The sequence below is a fragment of the Equus quagga genome, chromosome 9 (assembly GCF_021613505.1).
Source record: "Equus quagga isolate Etosha38 chromosome 9, UCLA_HA_Equagga_1.0, whole genome shotgun sequence".
NCBI lineage: Eukaryota > Metazoa > Chordata > Mammalia > Perissodactyla > Equidae > Equus > Equus quagga.
In genome coordinates, this window is record NC_060275.1 from 68,608,168 (window position 1) to 68,626,544 (window position 18,377).

Below are 18,377 nucleotides of genomic sequence, written 5' to 3' on the forward strand. Positions count from 1 at the left end.
AAGGATGTAAAGCATGTAAAGGTCATCTCTGTGTCTAGTAAAGATGTGAAGCATGTAAAGGTCATCTCTGTGTCTAGTAAGGATGTAAAGCATGTAAAGCTGGTAAATGTTTAAGTCTATGTTCTCATTCCAGGGAAAGAATTTTGAAAAAAGAAAATTATAGAAAGGACACACTAGCCTAGTTTATGCAAACACTTCAGAATTTTGGGTATAAAAGCCATGTAAACAGCACTTTTATACAATCTATATTTACAAATTTACAGGTAGGATACCAGATACTTTCATTAAATAGAAGTTTAAAACGAAAAGTGAGGATTTCATTCATTAGGTGATTACCACTACATGTGATACATTCTCTGTTATTCTGACAAAAGTCAGTATAAATAAACCACACATTTTAAAATTTCATTATTTTCACTGAATTAGGATACGGCAACATCAACAACACTCAAATACTGAGAATATAATTTAATCTTTTGTTAACAAAGAGTGGCAACTGAGAATTTTGTAGTGCTTCAGAGTCATAACAAAGAAAACAAAATCACTGAGTCGTGGATAGATGCCCAGACTCATTATTGATACTAATGAGAGGACATGCAAGATCTAGACTCTCATTTCTATTATTAGTGCAGCAAAATTTTTGGTTTTTTAATGTTTTAAAGTCATTGATAATTCTTCTGTGAGCTGTCTTTCCCTGTCCTTCGCTCATTTGTTGAAGATCTTAAGTATTTTTCTTACCTGATTTCAGTACGTTTATATTTTAAAATACATGCAAAACTTTTATTTGTGGCAATATTTTATTGTTGTTTGTACAATGATTTCTGTTACATAAAAGTCTGTAAGCATTATGAAGTCAAATGTACTGAGTTTTCCCTTTGTGATTTTTTTCCATTTCTTTTATGCTCAGAAAGTTCTTCGCTGCCCACAGATTAGTTATCAATCTATATTTTACTCTATGTTTTTACAAATATCCTTTTCTTTAACCACATAACTCTTCAATCCATTTGACATTTATTATGGAGCACTCTACAGGGAGGGGAAAGGCTGAAACAGTGGCATGTGCTTAATACTAAGAATACAATGTGAAATCTACAAGCTGGGTAGTCTCTCTGCTCTCCTTAGCATGTTACTTTGTTCACTTTATTTTTTTCATCTGCCTCCATTCTTAGCCTGAAAGCCCCTTCCAGAACAGGGACTATTATACTTTATTTGTCTTTATTTCTCCTTTTCCCTGTAACTAGGACAATGCACCATGCACAGGAAGCATTTAATTTGGTAAAACAGAAATACTGTAGTCCTAAGAATTTGGAATTGTAGATTGGTGACTCATTTACCAAAAGGGGATAGTACTTAAATTACTTAAGGTAAATAGGGTTGCCTAGTTGGCAAAATGTTGGATAAATGTTCATCAGACTTTACTCATAACAAGTTTTTAGGTATGTTCAAAAAAGAATGAGGCAAGAGAGGGGTTCAGGTACAGCATGAAGGAGATCTTTGTGATAATCACTTCTGCATCTTGATTGCAGTGGTGGTTACACGAATCTACACACACACACACACACAGTGTATGAAAACTGGTGAAATGTGAATCACGTCTATGGATTGTACCATTGTCAATTTCCTGGTTTTGATAGTATACTTGAGTTGGGTAGGAAGTTACCTTTCCGTATTATTTTAAAACTTAAAATTAGCAGAAAAAGCCCCTGTATTCTTTTAAACACTAAAAGATACTATATACTTTGGATCATATTTTACATGTATACTTTCAATTTTCAAGTAACTAGTAATGGAAAATTCTACCTTTGCTGGTCCTCCTCCAGAACTAGTGAACAAAACACTGAGTAGTGAGATGACAACAATATCACTGTGTTCAAATAGCAGCAAAGTCCTACAAAAATAAACCATTATTATTCATGGAATATATCTGATCTTTATCAGGAAGCATGACATGAATTCAACTAGAGTAAGAGAAAAGAAAATAAATATCTCCCCTTGATTTCATGAAACATTATGAAAAAAATAGGTACAACAGCTTTGAAAACTATTTTGGCATTATCTACCTTAGATAGGCTGAAGCTACAAACACTCAACAATACTACCTGTAGGATTCTATCACACAGATTTCTTGTATACATGTACCAGGAAACACTTCTTTTTTTTTTTTTAAAGATTTTATTTTTTTTCCTTTTTCTCCCCAAAGCCCCCCCAGTACCTAGTTGTATATTCTTCGTTGTGGGTCCTTCTAGTTGTGGCATGTGGGACGCTGCCTCAGCGTGGTTTGATGAGCAGTGCCATGTCTGTGCCCGGGATTTGGGCCGCCTGCAGCAGAGCGCGCTAACTTAACCACTCAGCCACGGGGCCAGCCCCAGGAAACACTTCTAAGACTGCTCATACGAGCATTGTTTGCAGTAGGCCCAAACCAGAAACAACCTAAATGCCCACTGATAAGAGAGTAGATAATATAGAGTATATCCATTCAATGGATTATTGTATTGCAGTAAAAGTGAATAAAATTCTAAGAATACTAGAAATACTGAATTGTACACTTTAAAAGTTCTATCAACTGAATGTTTGTCCCCCCAAATTCACATGTTGAACCCAATCCTCACTGTGATGGTATTTGGAGGTGGGGCCTTTGGGACGTATTTAGGTCATGAGGGTGGAGCCCTCATGAATGGGATTAGTGTTCTTATAAAAGAGACCTGCCAGAGACCCCTCACCCCTTCCACCACGTGAGGGCATGGCAAAAGGGCACCAGTTTTGGACCAGGAAGAGGGCCCTCACCAGGATGTGAACATGCTGACATGCTGACACCTTGATTTTGGACTTCCCAGCCTCCAGAACTGTGAGAATAAACTTCTGTTTTTTATAAGTCACCCAGTTTATAGTATTTTTGTTATAGTAGCCCAAATGGACTAAGACAGACTGAATTTTATGGTATATCAATTATATTTCAAAAAACTGCCATAAAAATGAAGGCAGCCTGGGGTTCGACGGTTCGGATCCCGGGTGCGGACATGGCACCACTTGGCAAGCCATGCTGTGGTAGGCGTCCCACACGTAAAGTAGAGGAAGATGGGCACGGATGTTAGCTCAGGGCCAGTCTTCCTCAGCAAAAAGAGGAGGATTGGCAGCAGTTTGCTCAGGGCTAATCTTTCTCAAAAAGAAAAAAAAATTTTCATTTTCCCTCTTTACCCAAAAATCTGTAATGATGGAATGCAGCAATAACTTTAGTTCTATTAATATTTGGGAGCTTATAATTTAAGAAAAGAAATATATCAACAGAACAATACTAACCTAAAATAAGAAAGGCTATGAAATACCAAAGGTGTTTCTTTCTTTTTTTTTTTATTGAGTTATTGATAGGTTACAATCTTGTGAAATTTCAATTGTACATTAATGTTTGTCAGTCATGTTGTAGGTGCACCACTTCACCCTTTGTGCCCACCCCCCACCCCACCTTTCCCCTGGTATCCACTAAACTGTTCTTAGTCCATAATTTTAAATTCCTCATATGAGTGGAGTCATACACAGATTATCTTTCTCTCGCTGGCTTATTTCATATGGCTTAACATAATTCTCTCAAGGTCCATCATGTTATTGCAAATGGAATGATTTTGTTCTGTTTTGCAGCTGAGTAGTATTCCATTGCATATATGTACCACATCTTCTTTATCCATTCGTCTGTTGCTGGACACTTAGGTTGCTGCCACGTCTTGGCTATTGTAAACAGTGCTGCAATAAACATTGGGGTGCATAGGACTTTTGGGATTGCTGACTTCAAGCTCTTTGGATAAATACCCAGTAGTGGGATGGCTGGATCGTATGGTAGTTCTATTTTTAATTTTTTGAAGAATCTCCATACTGTTTTCCATAGTGGCTGCACCAGTTTGCATTCCCACCAGCAGTGTATGAGGGTTCCTTTTTCTCCACAACCTCTCCAACATTTGTTGCTATTAGTTTTAGATACTTTTGTCATTCTAACGGGTGTAAGGTGATATCTTAGTGTAGTTTTGATTTGCATTTCCCTGATGATCAGCGATGATGAACATCTTTTCATGTGCCTATTGGCCATCAGTATATCTTCTTTGGAGAAATGTCTGTTCATGTCTCCAGCCCATTTTTCGATTGGGTTGTTTGATGTTTTGTTGTTGAGTTGCGAGAGTTCTTTATATATTATGGATATTAAGCCTTTGTCAGATATATGACTTGCAAATATTTTTTCCCAGTTAGTGGGTTGTTTTTTTGTTTCAATCCTGTTTTCATTTGCCTTGAAGAAGCTCTTTAATCTGATGAGGTCCCATTTGTTTATTCTTTCTATTGTTTCCCTTCTCTGAGAAGGCATGGTGTCCAAAAAGATCCTTTTAATACTGATGTCAAAGAGTGTACTGCCTACGTTTTCTTCCAGAAGCCTTATGGTTTCAGGTCTCACCTTTAGGTCTTTAATCCATTTTGAGTTTATTTTGGTGAATGGTGACAAAGAATGGTCAATTTTCATTCTTTTACATGTGGCTTTCCAGTTTTCCCAGCACCATTTGTTGAAGAGACTTTCTTTTCTCCATTGTAGGCCCTCAGCTCCTTTGTCAAAGATAAGCTGTCCATAGATGTGTGGTTTTATTTCTTGGCTTTCAGTTCTGTTCCATTGATCTGTGCACCTGTTTTTGTACCAGTACCATGCTGTTTTGATTACTGTAGCTTCGTAGTATGTTTTGAAGTCAGGGATTGTGATGCCTCCCGTTTTGTTCTTTTTTCTCAGGATTGCTTTAGAAATTCGGGGTCTTTTGTTGCCCCATATGAATTTTAGGCTTCTTTGTTCTAATTCTGTAAAGAATGTCATTGGGATTCTGATTGGGATGGCGTTGAATCTGTAGATTGCTTTAGGTAGAACGGACATTTTAACTATGTTTATTCTTCCAATCCATGTACATGGAATGTCTTTCCATCTCCTTATGTCGTCATCCAATTCTCTCAGAAAGGCCTTGTAATTTTCATTATATAGGTCCTTCACTTCCTTAGTTAAATTTACCCCAAGGTATTTTATTCTTTTTGTTGCGATTGTGAGTGGTATTGTATTCTTGAGTTCTTTTTCTGTTGGTTCATTACTGGAGTATAGAAATGCTACTGATTTATGCAAACTGATTTTATACCCTGCAACTTTGCTGTAGTTGTTGATTACTTCTAACAGTTTTCCAATGGATTCTTTGGGGTTTTCTATATATAAGATCATGTTGTCTGCAAACAGCGAGAGTTTCACTTCTTCCCTCCCTGTTTGGATTCCTTTTATTCCTTTTTCTTGCCTGATTGCTCTGGCGCGGACCTCCAGTACCATGTTGTATAAGAGTGGTGATAGAGGGCATCCTTGTCTCGTTCCTGTTTTCAGGGGGATGGGGTTCAGTTTTTGCCCACTGAGTATGATGTTGGCTATGGGTTTGTCGTATATGGCCTTTATTATGTTGAGGTAGTTTCCTTCTATGCCCATTTTGTTCCAAAGGTGTTTCTTTCTAATCAAGAAATAGCCTGATGGTTTTAGAATGAGAGGGGCAGTGTTGGCAGCAGAGCTGGTGGCAGTGCGGGGTTGTAAGAGCAGGAAGTAGATGACTAAATCAGGAGCCAAATAAGAATTTATGAATTTTTCCCTTTCCTTCCCTATGCTAACACATAGGGACAGTGATGTAACAACACATGGACCAAAACATAACTTCATGAATGAGAAATTTAAAACATTAGGGATGTTAAACAATACCACCACTCAATCATATTCAAGCATATATTGAAAAAGCTCTCTCTAAGCTGAGGAATTTCAGCCGGCTTTCCCACCACTCCAGGATGGTGCTGCTGTCAGGGACAAAGCACAGGGTAAGCAAACCGAAGGAACCCAAATCCAGAAGCTATTCTATTGGCTGGGAGAGGGCAAAGGATTTTCACTAAGTATTCCCACCTATCACTTTCTACACTGTCCACCCTGCTATTCTGAGTTAGATTTCCTTAGAACAACCTTCATCTTAGTTCTTTCTTTTGGTCCTCATATTCCTCCTTCATCAATGGCAAGGTACTTTTTCTTATACTTTTACCCAAAAAATAAAACTTGTTAGAGATAAAGAAATACTAAAAGAATGCTTATGCACAGCTGCACAGGTTACAATTCCCATTAAATTAAGTGGTCCTTACGCATGTTCCACCCTCAATTGGCCCATTGACACAAAAAGATTACTCCATTTAGCTCTAGGGGACTGTGAGATGAGAGTTAACTCATCTTTAATCTGATGATTGACCTACTATTCCCAAGAGAGTTGTTTACACCCAAATCTTTCAAGCATTTTCTGTGGGTTCTAGAGTGCTTTCAGAGTTGTGCAAAAAAACCCCCCAAAACAGAGAGTACTTTTAAAGAGTTTGCTCTCCTTATTGGTTGATTTTATTTACCATTTCAGCTCTTTAAGTTTCTAAAATCAGTCGGTAAAGTGATCATCAATGAATGATAAAAAAGCCACTTATGCTAAAAATTTTCTGAAACTCTTTGAACTCTACTAAAATATCTATGATAGATCATGAACAAAACATTAATAGTATTCACCAAAGAATTAGTCCACAAACTAAATAAGTACTCATTATATATTCAAAATGAAGAAATATAAACAAACATTCAAAATATGCATCTTATTTACCTTAGTGGTCCACAAAGAGTGAGGCCAAAAAACCACAAGAGTGAAATGATACATCCAGAAACTGCATGTTTAAATATTTTGATCCACTACAAATGGAGAAAAAAAATAAAAAATTTCAGTCATCTATGTTTTGCTAAATATCTCAAAATCTTAAAACAGAGAGAAAGATAATAATGGTAACACAAGTATTTTAAAGGCTAAATAATTACACACTTTGAAATTAAATAGAAAATGTTAAGATTCCTTGACTAAATCTAGATTTGCAAGACAGTATTCTGTTTTCCATTTCTGTTGTTAGATCTTGAAATCTTTTCCTATAGAGTACAATTTTCTGTTTTCTTTTTCATTAGTTTACTAGTTTGCTAGAATACTTAATGTTTTAATCTTTAAATTCTTTTCCATCAGGAATATACAGTGCTTTAATTATTTGAAAAGAGAGAAAAAAGATAAGACAGGGTTTAAAATATTAATCTTATTTTAAAAAACATCCTTGGTCTCTAAAACAGAGGTATTTAAATTTGTCATTTTGATAAAAAAACCACAGCACTGGCTTCTAAGTTGTGGTATAAAGCAGACATGTAGTAGGTCTATCTACTCTCCAAAGAGGCGGTAATGTGAGAGGATTATGCAGAATACTGGACATTTCTGGGATGCATTTGAACCTCAGCTGCCTAAAGGGAACAATGATGCTGACAGCTAATACATATTGCATCCTCACTGTATGCCAGGCACTATTTTAAGAACTTTACATGTATTAATTAATTTATTCCTCATAGCTCCACTAGGAGGGTATTATTATTTCCACTGTACCAGTGGGAAAATTAAGGTAGAGAAATTTAAGCAACTTGCCCAAAGTAAGAGTTAGCAAGTACGACAGACAGAACAGGAATTTGACTGACTCCAGAGGCCTCATTCTTAACCCCTATGCTTATCTGCCTCCCAACGACATTTGTACTAGGCTCCTGGGCACATCTCTGTCTGATTTGTAAACCTTTCAGAATAAGGATCCTGTATTTAAGAAAATAATTACAAGCATGCTTGAAAAATTTTCTACTCTTTTCTGTATTTTTAAAGATTCCATTATCTTTTTTTTTTTAGATTTTATTTTTTCCTTTTTTCTCCCCAAAGCCCCCCGGTGCATAGTTGTATATTCTTCGTTGTGGGTCCTTCTAGTTGTGGTATGTGGGACGCTGCCTCAGTGTGGTTTGATGAGCAGTGTCATGTCCGCGCCCAGGATTCGAACCAACGAAACACTGGGCCGCGTGCAGTGGAGCACGCGAACTTAACCACTCTGCCACGGGGCCAGCCCCATAGAGATTCCATTATCTTCGCACTTTATAGTTTGCTGGTTTTTTTGTTTTGAGGAAGATTAGCCCTGAGCTAAGATTCTGCTGCCAATCCCTCCTCTTTTTTTGCTGTGGAAGATTGGCCCTGAACTAACATCTGTGCCCATCTTCCTCTACCTTTTGTTGTTTTTTTTTTAAAGATTTTTCTTTTTTCTCCCCAAAGCCCCCGGGTACATAGTTGTATATTTTTAGTTGTGGGTCCTTCTAGTTGCGGCATGTGGGATGCTGCCTCAGCATGGCTTGATGAGTGGTGCCATGTCCGCACCCAGGATCCGAACTGGTGAAACCCCAGGGCGCCGAAGTGGAGTGTGTGAACTTAACTACTTGGCCTTGGGCTGGCACCCCCATTTTCCTCTACTTTATGTGTGGGACGCCTACCATAGTATGGCTTGACAAGCAGTGCATAAGTCTGCACCTGGGATCTGAACTGGTGAACCCCAGACCACCAAAGCAGAATGTGCGAACTAACCACTGCGCCACCAGGCCGGTCCCTCTAGTTTGCTCTTGAAGCCTCAATTCTGAAAAGACAAATTAAGAGCAGGCTAACTCTGGAAATATTCTGCTGTGCACTTAAATTATTCATAAGGTAACCCTGATCAAGGAAAGAGCATTGTCTCCTGGCCCACTGAATGGGAAGCTGCTAGGAAAAAAGGATTCTGCAAAAGAACTCACCTGGTGTTTGGTTATATTTTTCCCAGAAGAAAATGGCTTTTGAAACAAAACCATAAAAAATGCAGTCCTGTGAATATTGAATTATTAATATGTCAATATTAATCAATCATATAAAAGGTGTGATTTAAGTAAAGACACATTTTAAAGAAATATACTAGAACTTGAAAAGTATGTTATCCTCTAAAGGAATTATACTGGAGAACTATATTTATTTTAATAAGGCTTCCACTGCAACATTTTGGGAGTTTTTCTTTTGTAATTGCCTTAAAAATGAGTTCAAAAGCCACAAAAGGAGTCTTACTATTTTTTCATACTTTGAACTACCAAAGAAAACAATTCTTATCTTCTCCAAAATTTAGTAATAACAAATTCTGAAATAATATAAATGAAGAAAATACTAATTATATGTCCCTACCTTTCACATTCCCCAAATAAGATATAAAAATGCATACATACAACTCGTGCTTAAAATTTCCTCATCAAGAATCACTTTCCATAATTACTAATATTATACACACAGGAGTTTCTAACAGATTTTTGTTAACACTGAAGGTGGCCATTATCAATCTCATGGTCCAGAAAACTTTATTCAGAGAGAATTTCTTATATGCAGAATAAGGTAAACTTTATACTATATCAGGACGCTGTGCTGTGAAGGGAGCATGTAGTGAACATACCCAGCACGGTTTAATTCAGAAAATAAGGAACACCTGTGCCAAGACAAGTCTCAGGTAACATTCTGTGTCTGGAGGAAGGCTGGACTACACCAGTGGTACGGTCTGGGAATCCCTAGGGCCCCTGAGACCCTTTCAAGGGGTCTGTGAGGTCAAAACTATTTCTGTAAAAATACGAAGACAGTTATTTCTCCTTTCACTCTTATTCTCTCGGGGATGTGGATGTGAGGCGCTGCAACAGACTGAAAGCCGAAGCAGACACGAGAGTCCAGCTGTTTTCTATTAAGCCAGACAGAAGAAACTTGCAAAAACCTCATTAACACAAACTAAAGTCAAGTCTATGTTTTGGTAAGCTATTATAGCACAACAATCCTTTTTTTAAAAACAAAAAACAAAAAACAACCCAGTCTCTCCGTACCTCTAACCTCAGGTATTCTATTTTTAAAAAAATTTACCAAATACTTGTCAGGAGGAATAAATTGCATAAAATATTCTACATAAAATTTCCTAAAGATAATCAGTTAAAACAGGATTTTCAAAGAAATGAAAGAAAATTAAGGAAATAAAGAATCACACACTCACCCCAGTTTTAATATAAAAATGAACTGAACAATGTGAACTACTTTTAGGAGATCATATGATTCAAAAAGTCCCACGGCCTTCAAAAATTTACTGAAACACAGTAACACAATATATTTCATTAATCTGAAAAATAAAAACAGAAACAAGTTTCAGCGTCACTGAAATCACAAGGAACTCTGTCATCTTTGGTTTCTTCTTATTACACAAGTAACAGGCATCATTATAAAAACCATAAATATACATAAACAAAAAATGAAACAAAAAACCAAACAATTCACTATTAATGTGACAACTACTATTAACATTTTGGTATACATACTTCCAGATTCTTTTTAATGTATATAAACATATATGTATAGATACAGTCTATTAAAAAAATAAAGGCCAAACTAAGTCCTGAAAAGGCTCAGGAATCTGAAGCAGCTCAGACAGGGCCTGGGAAGCTGAAAAGAAGAGGATCATTAGAAAGTGTTCCAGGCAGATGCCCAGATTCCCACCTAGCACAGCCAGGCAACTATGCCTCCTCAGTCAGGACAGGACACGTGAGGCTTAGCCACTGGAGCGGAGGGATGAGGTGCTGCACCAAAATCAGGAGGTAAAGGAAGTTTCCCTTCTTATACCACCCCACCTCCCTTCCCTCACTGAACTCCAATACCCTAACAGCCAGGCTTCAGTCTCCCAGTAGGAGAACCCTTCTCTGGAGAAGCCCACTAGGGGACAAGCCCCACACAGGTCTAACTAGTTTTCTGGGTGTCATTCAAATCTGAGTGGCTAACCATGGATAATCAATCCTTCACGATAAGCCTATAACACGAGACCAAACAAACAAAAACAACAAAGAAATTTAAAAGATACAGAGATCATAGGGAATAGCAGAAAACAACAAAGAACTATAAATAATATTCTCCGAGGTAAGAAATAACACTGCATCCATGGAAAAATTAGGTTGTCATAAAAAGAAAGGAAAAAGGAGCTCCTGAAAGAGAAACTAGAAAATAGAGAAGAAATTATCTCAGTTTTCTAGCCCAGTAGTCTTTGATCATACCCTTCTAGTAGCAAAAGAATTTTGCACATGAAACCCATTATTTATCTGTATATTATAAACATGTACTTAGTACTGGTGTTATATAATTTATAAAACATACACAAATTAGAAATTAAAAAGAATGAGATAAAAAGCTGAGAGAGTCTAATTTTTCCCCCCACCCTAACAGGTCATCTTGTGCAAACCACTCAGGAGACCAATTTTTTTTTTCGGCGAGGAAGATCGGCCCTGAGCAAACATCTGTTGCCAATTTTCCTCTTTTGGCTTGAGGAAGACTGTCCCTGAGCTAACACCCGTGCCAATCTTCCTCTATTTTTTGTATCTGGGATGCTGCCATAGCATGGCTTGATGAGCAGTGTGTAGGTCCACACCTGGGATCTGAACCCGTGATCCCCAGGCAGCAGAAACGGAGCACATGAATTCTACCACTATGCTACCAGCCAGCCCTCAAGAGGCCATTTTTAAAGCTTACATCAAACAGGTGTTAACACATTGACAAGAAGTAAGGGATGTCCAAGGCCAGCACACTGGCAGGAATAAGAAGTTTCTACCAATGGGAGAAAAAAATACAAAAAGCTAACAGAGAAGTTTAAGGGAAACCTGGGTCATTCAAATAGTAGAGCTAAAACAATCTGACATATAATGGAGGTATCAATGTATGCAGGACAGTATAAAAACTGATGAGCGTGAAACATCAAGTACCAAGGCACCGAATCAGCAAGAAAGAACTATGTTATATTAAACAATCAGTAATCTTCTTAAAAAGACATGGAAATATCTATTTTAGCAAGAATTTGATGCAACTATTAAAATAAATTTCAGTCCCTGAAAGAATGAATCTTAGCAATTCCAACATCTTCACCATTCAAGATGGCTCACCTTCTGTTTTATGTATATATATCTGTCCAGATAAAATTACATAAATTAAAGAAAATCAGATTTGGAACAAAGCGGTTTTCCTTATCATGAACATAGACTGGGGGGCCTTTTTTAGGACAATCTGGGGATTTTAATAATGTGATAATCAATTATCAAGACAAATGAAAACGTTATTGTGGAATAATGGAAGTCACATCCTAAAAGATGGAACTTCCTGTTTAACCCACCTCTAACAGTATAAACTTCATTACATGTTTTTTTTTTTTAAAGATTTTATTTTATTTTGTTCCCCAAAGCCCCCCGTACACAGCTGTACATTCCTAGTTGTGGTCCCCTCTAGGTGTGGTATGTAGGACGCTGCCCCAGCGTGGCTTTAGGAGCGCTGCCATGTCCGCGCCCAGGATTCAACCTGACAAAACCCTGGGCCACCTGCAGCGGAGCACGCAAACTTAACCATTCCGCCATGGGGCCGGCCCCACATGTTCTTTTTTTTGAGGAGGATTAGCCCTGAGTTAATATCTGCCACCAATCCTCCTCTTTTTTGCTGAGGAAGACTGGCCCTGAGCTAACATCCGTTCCCATCTTCCTTTACATTATATGTGGGACGCCTGCCACAGCACAACTTGACAGGCAGTACGTAGGTCTGCACCCAGGATCCGAACTGGTGAACCCTGGGCTGCAGGACGTGCGAACTTAACCACTGAGCCACCAGGCCAGCCCTGCATTTTCTGATTAAAAGATCAAGGAGATTTTCCGGGGTGATGAAAATGTCCTATAGCTTGATTGTGCTGAAAGTTATAAGGGCACATGTTTGTGAAAAACGCAAACTGGTACCTTTAAAATCTATGCATTTTACTGTATGTAAATGATATCTCAATGAAAAAAGAATGATAAAAAACTTAAAAGTATGGCTATAACAAGAAAAAAAATCAAGTGTATTTTGTTTCTAGGTTGTTTGCAGACTGGCTAAAAACACGAACTACAACACGGAAAATCTACCAAATCCCTACTAACTGTCTAGGTACGAAAGCAAAGGCACGTGTGCTAGAAAAAATTGAACGCTAACATTTAAAAGCTGAAAAACACCTTAGAGATTCTCTAGCCCAATTCCTCTCATGTCACAAATCGGGAAGTGGAAGCCCAGACTTAACTAGGGGCAAGCCCATGTCTCTTAAGTATGCTCTTTTTAACGTCACACAGAAAATCAAAGTTCACCCAAAAGGTTTTGAGGGTTCCTATTTTCTAAACTGTTCCCAATTATACACTCACATTGGCCCACATGAACAGTAAAATCATTTTTAAATATGAAAGACAGAATGCATATTAAAACCTAGGATTAATTTAGATTTTGGCCCATTTTAAGCTAAAAAACTCATATAGACTTAAGAACATTAACTATATTAATGCTAATTAAACATTCTGGTCATGGTAGCAATTCAAAATTAGCCAATAACACTAGGTAGAAATCCTTTGTTTATTCAGTTCCTAACACTGGGACTTTCATAATATATGCTCAGCAAATGTTTACCAAAGGAAAGAAAGTTAACTCCACAATTTCACTTGTGATACAGTCACGTCTAGTACAACAACTTACAGAGTGCAGTAATGGACTCACAGATGGCAGTCAAGTTTCCGGCAGTTTAAACTATCAGCAACCCAACTATGAATTCAGAATGAAAGGAAAGAATGAAATCAAGTACAGAGGGAAGTTCAGATCTCAAGTGCCTTCCTCCTTAAGCTCTTAACTAGGTGTGAAAATAAGGCAGCAGGATAGAAGGACACAAAGAATAACAATACTGTCAATGAGAAAGGGGTTGTGGGGAGACAAAGACTAGGGAAAATAGACATAGGTACATTAAAAATCACTGCAGTCCAGGGGCCAGCCCCTCGGCCGAGTGGTTAAAGTTCTGTGAGGCCCGCTTCGGCAGCCTGGCGTTCGAGGGTTCAGATCCTGGGTGTGGACCTGTTCCACTCATCAGCCATGCTGTGGAGGCATCCCACATACAGCGCAGAGGAAGACTGGCACAGACGTTAGCTCAGGGCAAATCTTCCTCAAGCAAAAAAAGAGGAGGATTGGCAATGGATGTTAGCTCAGGGCAAATCTTCCTCACAAACAAATAAATAAATTTAAAAAATCACAGCAGTCTGGGAATTCTTGATGTCAGCAAAGAGCCTTGTACATCCACCATGGGGCTATTCAGCCACTCTCCAAACATTCCTTGCTCACTTAGTATGTGCCAGATGTCAATGAGACCTAAGAGAAGTCTACCAGGGTGGCTTCTGTCATGATAAAAAGGCAAGATGCAGCTGGAGCTACTTCCACCTTCTTTCTGCTTTCAAGGGAGGACTTCAATCTAAAGTTTATCCAAAAAATGTTATGGAGATGTTTACATTATTTAAAAAAGTTATCCATTTTATAACAAGCCTGAATATGAAAGCCAATACGCTTAGGATGGCAAAGAGCAAAGACAGAATCTGGGTCCTAGATGGCGTAACTGAACAAACACCAGCAAGCTCTGGTTTCTTTTATGTGAGAATACATCCCTATTTGTTTAAAGCCCTCTTAGTTTGGTTCCTTACAACTAACTAAACACATTTCTAGGCACTATCCAAGCCAGTAAATGCGTAACAGAGATCCTGACCTCACAGAGATTGAGGTCTAAAAAAGGCAGGCAAGTAAACAAATGTTTATGTGACCCAGGTAAGTAATTGTTCTAAGAGAATGGACTAGAAGATACTAAGCGTAACTAGGGAAGTGAAGGTCATCTTCAGAGTTTGAGCTACGTGTGTATTAAAACAGGAATTACAAGGCAAGAAAAGGGAAAGGGTTTTTCAAAGTAACAGAGAGCAGCACCTATAGAACACGAGTACTAGGAAGGAGCCTTTGAAGAAATTACTGTATTTAAGCTCGGGTCACAGACGATGCTCATAATGACCAGAAGTCACCAAGGAACAAGTAAATTGTATTTAATACACTCATTTTAAGAAGACAGGGCAACATGTGAAATTATTTCTAAATAACTTTTGTTTAAAGCATTTACAAAACCTTAAAAATCTGACACTTTAATAGCAGGATTTAGTCACATGGAACATGAAATATTTCTTTATAATATATTACTATTACGATCTGACACTGATTTTCTTTATTCTCTTTTTAATTTTTAAAAAACAGATTACAAAAATAACTCCTGAGTAGCTGGTTATTACAAAAGTTTTAAATAAAGTCATTACCAATTTCTTCCTCACAGGTGATCAATTGGGTACATCCTTCCAAACGTTTCCCTTTGCATCTTCATGTACAGACACACATATATTTTAGATACTTTCATATATTCACAAGTTTACCCATATTTTGACAATGTGACTTTTCATGTAACATATGTTAAAGATCTTTTGCTACTATTATTAAATTAGGAAAATTATTTTAACATTTAATTTTAAAGTTGGATACTTTGATTTTTAAAGTCTCAATGAAGTCTTCCTTTTGGGCTAAAGAGGAAACACTAGCTAAGGCCAGGTAACCATATACTAATAAGTAGACATTCCTAGTTCACGTCGTGGAGGGAAACAACGAAGAGCTTCCTTTACTAAGGGGGAGAGATGGCGCACAAGGAGAAGGAGGCTCTTAAACAGGGGCAGCAGCCCTTGAGCCACTGGCTGACCCTCTGAGCAACTCAGGGGGATCCAATCCACACTCCAACTTATAAATCATTATTTACCATTAACTAGTCTCATCAAAGGTATCACTGTTTTTTTCTGTTAAGGGTTAGAAAAGTCTCTGGTTCTCTAAACCTGCAAGTACTGAAATTTGGGTTTGCATTCAAACCTGTTTCTTGGGCTTTGCCCGCTGCAACAGTTCACAGTTCTTCAGTTAAAAAACAAAAGCACTGCGTGTAATTCAAGTTCGATTCAATCAATAAATATCCGAGTGTCTACTACGTAGAAGGCACTATGCCTGGGGTTTAGGATAACTGACTCCCAGTTATTGGTTGCGTGATCTTTGGAAAATTACTTAACTTTTCTACGTCTCAGTTTCCTAATCAAGGAGACCACTACTTGGTCTGGAGCGCTGTTGTAATAACTAAGTGACGGCTATACTCAAAGCACTTGGAACACAGGAGGTACTCAACAAATGCTGACTGTCACCCTCTGCCCTTTCCTGCAAAGAGGACTTACAGAAGCCCAAACAGAAACATTTAAAACAATTCACATTTGCGAATTCAGGCATAAAAATATCCACAATTAAAGGATTTGTCAATTAGCTTTTGTTTCAGATTATGACCAGTGTTTGACTTTTAGTCTATACAAAGGAAAATTCTTGCGACCTGGAATCCATTCAAAATCCAACCAGTCCTGAGTTGAATGTGACTCTGCAATGAACTACAACAGAAGGGCAGCTCTGCTAAGCAAATAATGCAAGACAGACGGCAAAGGACTGTTCACCACGTCTACCGAAGACAACAAGCTCTCGAGCAAAGAATTTTAAACTATTTAAAAATAACTTCAAGTTTACAGAAAAATTGCAGCAATAGTATAACCTTTACCTAGACTCCCTAATTGTTAATGTATTGTCCCATTTGCCTTATTCTCTCTCCACATAGACTTTTCTCCTAAACTATTTAAGTTATATACATCATGTTCCTTTACCCCTAAATACTTGCATTTCCCAAGACCACGGACATTCTCGTATAAAATCAGTAGTTATCAACTTCAGGAAATTTAACAGATATGATACCTTCATGTAATCTATCATCCACAGTCCAATTTTGTCAGTGGACCTAGTACTGGCCTTTATAGCATTTTCCCCTTTACTATCAAATCCTGATGAGCATCGCCTATTGCATTTAGCTGTCATGTCTCAGTAAATAATTTCGGACATGCTGTTATTTACAAAATAAGTTTCTCGAAACAGATTAGAAAATTGAATTTATACTACAAAAATGCAGCTGATTTAAGGTCGGCTCCAGCATTTTATATGTTCTTTACTTTTCACAAAAAATAGTTATGTTAGTAATGCCACCGCTACAGTTCCAATGAATTTATCAAAACGATCTTTAAGTCTCAAAAGAAGTAATCAAGAATGAGAACTACCACCTCACTAAAAAAGAAGGCAATGATTGCGAGTTCCAACCAAACTGCTGGGCCATATTTTGTGCCCTTTGAAACAACCTCAGAACTTGGAGCAGGTCACGAAAGACACCCTCGAAAGTGGTCGCTGCACTTCCTCTTGGGGGTCAGCGGGAGCAACCGGGGAGAGGGGGCAAAGGGTAAATTTCACTTTCTACTCTACGGATGCCTGTACTGCTTGAATGTTCTGACAATGAGCACACATTTGTTATTTAATAATAAAATAAAATAAAACAAACCAAACGAGTTAAAACTAGATGACGGGCTGGATTCTTCACGTGCAGGGTTAACCTGAACAGTGAAGTTCATCTGTTTGGATTTTTTTCTTCGCCCGAAAAGAGGACGGTGACACCTCCCCCTAACTTAGGCAGGGAGACGTCAGAGCGGTTAAGCGGTCACTAAACTACTATTTCAGGGAGAAACAGCCAACAGAAATGCTTCTCGCGGATTAGAAAAACCTGTCACGGGAACTGGCTGGCAGTTCTAGGGGTAACGTCTGCCTCGAAACCCACAAACTCAAGCAGAAGCTTCCCGGATTTCACAGCATTCATTCCGCGGCGGCAACGCAGGGGCCGACAGGAGCCGGAGCAGCCTGGAAGCGAGCGAGCGAGCGAGCCCGGCGGGCGCGGGCCCGGGGCGGACGCCGATGCCCGCGCGCACCCGCCCAGCTGGCCGCTGCCGTCCGGGTGTGCGAGGGAGCGAGCCGGCAAAGGGAGAGCGGCTCCGCAGGCCGAAGCCGGGTCGGTGCCTTACCGAGCGCTGGGCACGTCCACCGGCCCGAGGCCGCCGCCGCCGCCGGGACCGGCCAGCACGTCCCCACCGTATTTCTCCTCCATGCCGGGGCTCAGGAGCCGCCGCCGCTGTCCCCGCCGCGGGGTCTCCTCATGTCTCGCCGCGGCCGCGGAACAGCGGGCGCAGGCGCGTCACTCCCCCATGGCAGCGGCCCCGTCAGGTCCCCGCGGGCCAGACCGCCGCCGCCGCCGCCGCTGTCCCCGGCTCCCGCTAACGAGCTCACGCGCGTCGGGACTAGGCCGCGGGCAGTTCCGGCGGCGCCTGGTTTCCCGGAGGCGCCCCGGAGCAGACGTTGCCAGGCCACGTCATCGGGCCCAGCAGCCCTCAGTTCCCGGGGGAGTGCCCAGCCTGCGCCTGCGCACAACGCCGCACTCGCCACCCGGTGCCCTGCCCTAGTTCCTCCCACCGCGGGGTGAAGGATCGAATCCTCGCCCCGATCAGCCCCTCCCATTGACCCGGCCAGAGCTCGTAGTGCCTGCCCCTGCAGCGCCACCTACGGGCCGTCAGGGACGCAGAGCGTTCTTGTAGCGCGGAGGGAGGGGCCGTAGAAAATGTGATTAAATGGAGCAGAATCTCTTTTAAATTCTGACTGCTGACC

General features: G+C 39.6%; 1 protein-coding gene across 2 annotated transcripts in view; it reads right to left on the minus strand.

Annotated features, from left to right (window-relative positions):
- SLC30A5 (solute carrier family 30 member 5) overlaps positions 1 to 18,053 on the minus strand; it is a 31,873-nt gene extending 13,820 nt beyond the window's left edge. The window contains exons 1-5 of one of the 2 annotated variants that reach the window (XM_046671844.1): positions 17,741 to 18,053; positions 9,937 to 10,026; positions 8,681 to 8,747; positions 6,663 to 6,748; positions 1,801 to 1,888 (exon numbers count right to left, since the gene is read on the minus strand). In XM_046671844.1, the coding sequence (XP_046527800.1) occupies positions 1,801 to 1,888; positions 6,663 to 6,748; positions 8,681 to 8,747; positions 9,937 to 10,026; positions 17,741 to 17,823 (414 nt within the window). In that variant the 5' untranslated portion in view covers positions 17,824 to 18,053. Of the gene's footprint in view, positions 1 to 1,800; positions 1,889 to 6,662; positions 6,749 to 8,680; positions 8,748 to 9,936; positions 10,060 to 17,740 lie in introns of both variants that reach the window. The other variant, XM_046671843.1, reaches the window with a different exon arrangement.
- Positions 18,054 to 18,377: the final 324 nt, after the last annotated feature.